Source organism: Alosa pseudoharengus, unplaced genomic scaffold (genome assembly GCF_046254945.1).
Source record: "Alosa pseudoharengus isolate Yale_2024_CS ecotype anadromous, Long Island Sound unplaced genomic scaffold, YU_APseudo_1.1 YU_APseudo_1.1_scf_23, whole genome shotgun sequence".
NCBI lineage: Eukaryota > Metazoa > Chordata > Actinopteri > Clupeiformes > Clupeidae > Alosa > Alosa pseudoharengus.
In genome coordinates, this window is record NW_027468685.1 from 19,258,796 (window position 1) to 19,267,328 (window position 8,533).

The following is an 8,533-nucleotide window of genomic DNA, read 5'->3' on the forward strand; positions in this document are numbered from 1 at the left end:
GGTTAGACAGTAGCAGCCACCGGCTCACGTGACCCCTGCACCGAGAGATCGCTGGCCATTAGGGAGCTATAAATAGAGTCAGACTTACCTGTTATGTAAGACAGCCTGAAGCCCTTCCCGGTCAGACTGTCGTCCGAGTGGAACTTGATCCACACGTGGTCCTGAGAGGAGATGTATGGCGCCGGGATGGACGAGCCGCAGGCCCGGAAGCCGTCCAGGTTCTTGTAGGCGCCGATGGAGATCCAGTCCATTCCGCAGCGGTGGGAACTCTGGATCTCAAAGTCCTGAAAACTGGAGAGGGGAGATGGAGGGCGAGGGGCCAAATCACAATATTATGATCACATTCCCATCAACAGCATTAGTGAATAAGCATGCAATTTCATTGCAAACACCGTGTAGTGATTACATTACATTTCAATTCACCCATTCAGTTTGCCATTACTTCTGTAGTCATAATATTTACCAAAGTCCTTTCAAGCTGACTAGTGAGAATATAATGTTCTGGAACAGTGGCAAACCAGACAACATAACATGCACGACCCCAAACGTTTACTAGCATGGCTGGGTAGCACCAGTACCATTTCACTGTGCAACATATCAGATTTATAATTGATTAATACTAGAGCCAGAGCCAAGCCCATGCCTGTTTATTCCTTCTAGTCACTCGCACCGCAAATAATCAGAGCAGTGAGCTGACGTTTAGTGTGTGTGTGTGTGTGTGTGGCGCTTTTTAAATGATCACTGATGACAGGACTGTAAATCCACTAATGAGTTCTGTGCACTAATGGCCAGAATAGCTGAAATTGAGACGCGACGAGCGCAATCAAAACACTCCTGGTTTTCCGCTCAGTAAAGACAGTAAAGCCACAAAATAATCATGTCCTGAACAAAAAAATAAAACCAGGGATCCTATTTTTATGTCGGTAACCATGGACACTGCCTTACAACAGAGAGGGAAGGGGAGAGCAACTGAGACACAGAGACAGACAGACAGACAAAAGGTGGAAGAATACAAGATAAAGACAAAGAAAGAAAGCAAGAGAGATAGAAAGAAAGAGAAGACAGCAGCGTCCAGGTAAATGAGACTATGCTTCTAGCAAACGGGAGCAAGAGCGTTATGGAAGTGAGCCACACATCCTGGAGAGCACCAGTGGCGTCACTTCCGCAAGCCCAAATAAGCCCAGGCACAGCGCCCATCATCAGAGCTCCGAGAGGCTTTTAAAAAATAGAACAGAACATGCACAGTGGGGTGAAAACAAGCTCAATCGTCTGCGCTGAGACAGAGAGAGACAGACAGAGAGAGAGAGAAAACGAAGAGTGCAGTAGCCAGATAAAAACCCATCCTTTCCATGTACTGTCAGGGGTTGTATGGTACATAATGCATGTTATGGCTCCAACCCAACATTGCCCAGAGAATCACAACAGTCATGTCAGCATTTGGAATAAGGCCTCCCTACTACTATGGATCTGGCTACTGAGAAAGAGACCAGCATCATCGCTAGCCGAATTCATGGACATGACAAGTCATGTTTGCAACTCATCGTTGAGTGAAATGATATTGCCTTACGTGCCATACCTTCAGGACAGTGTAGGAGGAAACCTATGTAAAAGTGATTTGATAGAACCCGCAGCAAAATGCTTCCAGTAGGTTCATTAGGTATGTCCATCCCAAGTGTAATGTCAGGTGCTCTTACCTGATGGTGATGATCTCTCCAGGGTTGGCCCTGATGTTCCAGCTGCAGTTGACACGGGACGGGTACTCAAACGGCCAGCCGGGACTGGTGATGACCCCGCTGGACGCTCGGATCAACTCGGCCACATCGCCACAAGCTACACACACACACACACACACACACACACACACACACACGGAGAGAGGGATTGAGAAATACGAGTTAATACCTCAGCTGTTGTGACATAAACACGTTCACAAGTCATATTCATGCAGACGTAACAGACGTAATTCTTCTAACAGAGGGGCCCCATGGTTGGGTGACTATGTTTGTCTGGACTGTCTCTCAGCACCTCTGGACAGCAACAGCTTGAGCCCACAGTCCCACTGACAGTGGAGGGGGTTGTGTCAAAACATCCCCTCCAGGGAGTGAATGTGCAGGGCTATCAATAGCACACAGCTGCAGAGAGCCAAAGCTCTTTTCTCTAGGTTAACAACAAAAAACCCATTGCTTCAGGGCTGCAAATGGATCAACAGTCACCAATTCCCAAGCTTACCTCGCAAAAGAGTCTAACTATTCATGGGTGATAACATTATGAATCAATTAGGCATCAGATATGATGATAAAAGTTTACAAATGTACAAGTAATATAATATAATATAATATAATATAATATATAACAATATAATAATATAATAATATATGTGTGTGCGAGATAGTGAACTTCATGTAAAATGAGAAAGAAAGTGGGCTCAGAATTAGATTAGATATGGATGCTACTTTATTCAACCCGAGGGAAATTAAAGCACTACCTAACAAAGGAGGGTATATGGGCAGTAATGGCTGAGACGATGTGTGTGTTTAACGTACCATTTGAAATCCCTGATACATAGACGTTTTCATTGTGCTGGGAGCAAACTGCGCTTCCTGCAAAAAGCAGCAAGGTGAGAGAGAGGTGAGTGGAGAACATAACATTAAAGACTGCATTTCAGATACATTATTAAGCATTCATTGTTTAATACAATGCACATTCTGCACAGAGCCTAATGACACGGGGCCTGGGGGATGCCGTGTGGCTTGTTAAGGGAACCGAGTGGTTAAGTTGCGGCATCTGTTACTCTGTGTTTGGACTCCACACAAAACGTCACCCAGGAGTACAGGCTGCTCTGAATCAATGAAACTTGACACTGTGTTGTGTCTTGTGAAACACAGCGGCAGTTTGAGCCCTGGGGGGCGGCGGTTGAAATTTCACACGGCTTTGAGTTGGGAGGCTCGGGAAAACCAAAGATTCGTGCGGGCACTGCAAATCCAAAGAGCAGCGATAACGCTCGACACTGGGACAGTAACACTTAGGGTAGTGTCAGGATTAACACACACATCGTCAGTGTTATCATTGCTCTCTGTTTGACGCTGTGTGATAATGCTGACTTGGCTGAACCACTGTACATTGAGATCGCAGCAATTTTCTAGAAAGCAGCTCATTTTCCAAGGGCAAATCGAACAAGGGACGGTTCCCCTGATTCATTCCGAATGGAAATTGCTTGCAGGAAATCAATGCTAAACCACGACATGTCTTAATCACTACCTGAGGCCCATCTCAAACCAGTTCCTTTAGAAAATGACTTAAAACCACCTTCCTTAATCTAGGGGGACACTTGACAGTGAACTGCCCCTGCCATAAACCCTTGCTCCTTCCTTTGCCCCTTGCCAGCCACACAGCTCTGGTTAACGCACCACCAGTCCAACAACAGCATGGGTCTCACATGGGACAAGGCGTTGTGTCCCCACGGACGTGAGCCTGCACATTTCAGCTCCATGCAGGGATGTTATTTTTTTATTTATTTTTTTAAACCGCCTCTGGAGAGGCCCTGGGCAGGAATGCCGATGAGACGTGCTTCAACAAGGGGAGGAGGTTGTGTACGCTGGGTTATTGATGTGATTACACCCCATTCAGAACAGCCACTGCACCATGCTCCATTTCATTTTTGTCGTGCAAATCAAAGGACAGATACAGTTGAGTCAATTACATGAATATGGCACTGATGGAAAAAATACTATTTCACAACGATTAGCCACCATTTCACTCTTACCTACAGAAAGCTTTCAGTGCAAAACAGCAAACTACAAACAGTTTCTCTTGTAAGCAAGTGTGCCTGCTTGGAATCAGGTTTTATCTAGATTTTATATCAGAAGTAGCTAATGCGTTGAAAAGTTTAAAAAAAGAAGAAATAAACAACACTTTCCAATCCCACAGAAGCCATCTAATGTTGCTGTCGACTTTAAAGACCTGCGGACGGTTTCATATGTCAGGCTCAGCGGCATGACCCTTTCAAGTCTGCACATGCCTCACTGGCTTGTGCTGCTGATTCACCACCAAGTGCGTCAGCTGCTATAATTGACACAAGCCTGCACCACAACTCTAGGACACCTGCCCTCTTCAGGGCCAATACGCGGCAGGCAGCAGGAGCCAACCAATTCAAACCAAGGGTTTCATCTCCTCCCCATGCCATTCAAAACCACAGGGTTTATCAGACCTGCTATCGACCGGCCAACAATGACTAAAAAAAAGATCTCTGGGAACATTGACTTCCTTGGAACAATTAATAGTCTGCTCACACCTTCTTCCTCTTTCACTGTCTCCTCTCACCGTGTATCGGAAACTTCCCTGTCCTGGCCCACACTTCTCCATGCTATTGCAGCACAAAGGGGCCATATGCAGTCTAGAGAGACTGTTGGTCAACTAGTTCAATGTGTGTCAATGTCTTGCCATTGATGCACTGACTGTGCATTGAGCACTGTAAAACAGCCAATGCAAACATTCATATTGAATGTTGACACTGAGCATGCATTGGCTGCACCAAACCTCTGTGCTTCGTGTCTGAAGAGGATGATTTGGGCTGATGTCTAAACATTCATGTCCTCATGCAAGTGGTTGACCATGGCCATGGTAGGTTGTTGGTGAGTGTCCAGAGTCCCAAAACACACCGAGTCGAGGGAGCTCACGGACATGGAGTCCAGTGCTCCAATCGAGAAGCAGCTGAGAAGGGGTTAAATTATGCATGGTAGGCAAGCAAGGTCTTGGCGGCTGGTCAGGGGAACAGCCAGAGCGCGAGTGTCACGCTCAGCTGGTCACAACTAGGGCAGGCCCCTGCTGAGAGGATGGGAAGAATTGCGCTGTTATGCTGCCTGTGCGAGACTTTGGGAGGGAGGGAGGGGGCACAAATGGCTTCTGACATTCCGGTGAGAGCTGCCCTCAGAAGTACTTGGGGGAACATGTGTAGTGCAAGTGGCGAGGAAGAAATAGAGATTGTTTTGTGCTGAGGGCATGACTGGACTTGGAAGGGAGGGGGGCAGTTGAATTGAATGAATTGATTTCCCACTGAAGTCCTAGTTACATTCATTCGTCAATTCATTTTCTCCCGAAGCAAACAGCAGTGGAGAAAAGAAGGTCTCATTTAAATCACCTAACTCAAGGTTCTATATCAAACTCTTTTCACGACAGGGACCCTCTGTCAATAAAGGATGTTGTGAAGGGGTTCTTTGTTGCTCTAAAGGGGGAAATGGAGTCTTACAGCTCAAAATAGTACTTGAAGGACAGTACAAGTCCTGTAGGGTTACAGCCAAAGCACCATAAGAGCTGAGATTCTAAATAGAACATGAATTCTACAAAGCAGCCCTTATATGGGAGTTCTAGAAGGAATCATGAGGGGTTCTCAAGGGGCAGCAGAGCAACTCTAGAATTCACCAGGAATTCACTATCACAATAAAGAAAGAACCCCTCACCTGGATGGATTAAAATACCATCACACTACACCAAGTTGATAATAGCCTACAGGAAGACTACTTTGAAAAATCATACTCCATATACTACTATTAAATTATAATGTAGGTTGTCTCAACCAGAATGAATGATCCTCCATCCCACTCTTATCCTTTTATTTGTTTTGGAAAATGATACATAATAGGATTTCTTTCTCAAAGACACACGGCCACCACCCCTGGCAAATGGGCACCCACCCCGCACAAAAGGATTAAAGCCACGAGAGGACGGCCTCACAGTTGGAATCAACACTTGTATGACAACAGACCCAACACATGTGATGTGCCCATCAAAATTCATTTTCAACACAAGTGGACATGGAGCTTAAGTGACACTTCAATCTAAGCTAATGGGTAGGACAGACAAAGTAACAAACAGAAGTGTAAATACCAGCCATATGTTGCTTGAGCAGTGGGGGGGGGGGGGGGGCAATGGGGGTGCTGTGAAACAATGCAGCTATGGCTTCCTTTGATTGAGTATCAGATAAAAGTGAAACCACCACTATCATATCGTATAGGAAAAGAGTAAAACTATGTTAAGAGTAAAGTTATATTTAATCAGAACATTAAACTAAGGAGATTCTCCACATAGGCTGTAGCCACATATTTTGATTGATTACACCTCCACAAAAAATCAGAGCAGCAAAACATGGGACAATTGGCTAGAAGTTAAAAAGGGGAAATCAAATGTTTTACTTATGGTTTTAGGGTCCCTTTCTTCTACCCTATCTATCAAACAAAAGGCTTTGGCTTAAAGCCACAGTATCGTGAGTCTTTGTTTCAAGTATCCGATCAATGCTCAGAGATCAAAACACTTTCATTAGACACTTTCTAACACTTTAGAACACTTTCATTCCCAAAGGTCTCCAAGTCTCTAGGCTTCCTACTGGCCATCACTTTGGGAACATTTTGTGAATCATTGTCTGGGTTTAGCTTTGTTCAGAACAGACTGAAATAAACAGAGACAAATTGTTATCTAGCGTTATCGTTGTTACCATGTTTAAGCACACATAATACAGAAAATAATCTGATAAGTTAAATCTATCACAAAATACCTTGCTTTGTCTGTCTCTATGTAAGAATGAATGATCCTCCTGAACAATTAAGGGAAAACTAATCTTAACCTAATAAAGTTTTTGACATTATATTGCAAACTTACCGACAAAAAATATGCAGACGAGAGGGTGTAGTAATATCCATGTCCAGATCTTATTTGAGCCCAAAGTGTTGGCCATAATAGCTAACATCTGTGAACTGAAATGTGTTTGTAGCTACTTTGTAGCTGATGTATTCACCATGTAATTCAGACTATCACATTTACAATTAGTTTGGTTTGCCAACAAATAACGTTAAATGGTGAAAAGCTGCACGACATTAAAGGACCAGAAAAAAAATCAACGATATGCTAGCCTGTAGACTAGAGACAAGCTCCAGCACGCAAGAGTGCTGAGTACACAACAAAGAGAAACTCGCTGGCTGTCTACTAGCTACCTAGCCTAAATGATTGAACACTAAGCTACGTTTGTCTACACATTTGAGATGAATATTAGTTATAGTTAGTAGCTGTGTTATCTTTCTAAACTTTCATTTCCATACACTGAGAGGTAAATTCCATCACTCATTCTCGTAAAAGTGAAGGCAGAGACAAAGACACTGAATTCTCATCCAGCAGTCTTTCTAGCTGCTCCTTTGTAATCACTATACTGGTAGCTAGCTACGTTCATACATGGCTACGAAGACATAACGTTACGGTTCTAACCAGTTAACGGTAAGCTAAACAGAGACCTTGAGCTTCAACGAGGAACCCACACGTCACCACACAGAAATTATATTCTAAAATAGCCCTACACTATCTAAAATCTAAAAGCTAAGCACGCATGACTGCGCTGTCCCTTTACTGTTTTATTTGAGACGCCTACACAAGCTGCGATTCCACTACACTCCAAGCTTGCTAACACTCTGCAAAGCTAGCTAGCTAATGGTTATGCTAACGAAGCATCAAAAATAACAGTTCACGGGACAGTCTGTTCCTGATATGCTGGCCCCTCCAGTTAATACCTAACGATTCCGACACCGCCTTAAGCGAAATTGGTCCTCCTCATACAGCCATTGCCACATCGATGTAATATTCCCAAACATCTACAAGATACAAGCCCGTGATTTTCGGGCCCCAGCTGCTGCGGCCATCTCTTCGTGTATATGGCTGATACTGTGTTGTTACAGCCGGGTATCAACACCCCCCAACACTATTCTTCCACTCCCCCCTGAAAGGTTGTACAACGTCAGGCACTCGCACGTTTCAGTGCATTGGGAAACGCAAGGACGTTCCATCTGTCTGGTTAACAATAGTTACAGAGGAAACAATGTAGCCTAGTAAAAAAAAGTGTGTCGAGTAGCCTAGGTTAATATTGTTACTTCGACGGTAGGCTTTGGGTTTTCTTTCTTTTTTTTCCAGTTTTTCCAACCTTGTTATCTTAGTGGCTACCAAGAGAACAAAACACAAAAAAACTGTTATGTAACATTTTTGGAGTGCATCTTTACATAATATAAGCCTAAAGTCTGTAGTGAAATTAATTCATAGGCCTATTCTCAATCGGATGATGTGGGCCTAAGTGAAAGTGTCTAGAAGTGAAAAGGGATTTAGCCTACTGTAGCCTACCCTGGGAATTGGTTGCCATTAAAAACATACGGACAATGATGTCGAGTAAAGTCTATATACTTAAATATATATATATACACTAAAGTATATATACTTAAATATAAGTCAACTCATAAACAACATAAAGAAGTTTAGAACATTTTTTTTTTAAAAAGTATATATTATTTAGTATAGCCCTTTTTTATTTTTTATTTTTTTAAAAAGTGAAACAAAACAACTAGCCGAGCAAAATGATAACAATGGGCGATGTAAAAGCACACACCGCATTCTCAAAAAGAATGGTCTTTCAAACGTCCATTGCCATTATTATGCAGATTGTCAAAGCCCAATTGTCGAAGTCCCTTACTGAATAACCAACAGGTCCATCTGTCCCCGCTCAACG

General features: G+C 43.5%; 1 protein-coding gene across 1 annotated transcript in view; it reads right to left on the bottom strand.

Annotated features, from left to right (window-relative positions):
• The window catches only part of lrp12 (low density lipoprotein receptor-related protein 12), a 14,132-nt gene extending 6,450 nt beyond the window's left edge, over window positions 1-7,682 (bottom strand). Inside the window, exons 1-4 of the mRNA XM_076301915.1 lie at window positions 6,652-7,682; window positions 2,544-2,600; window positions 1,695-1,830; window positions 89-291 (exon numbers count right to left, since the gene is read on the bottom strand). Coding sequence (XP_076158030.1) covers window positions 89-291; window positions 1,695-1,830; window positions 2,544-2,600; window positions 6,652-6,739 — 484 coding nt within the window. The 5' untranslated portion in view covers window positions 6,740-7,682. The remainder of the gene's footprint in view (window positions 1-88; window positions 292-1,694; window positions 1,831-2,543; window positions 2,601-6,651) is intronic.
• Window positions 7,683-8,533: the final 851 nt, after the last annotated feature.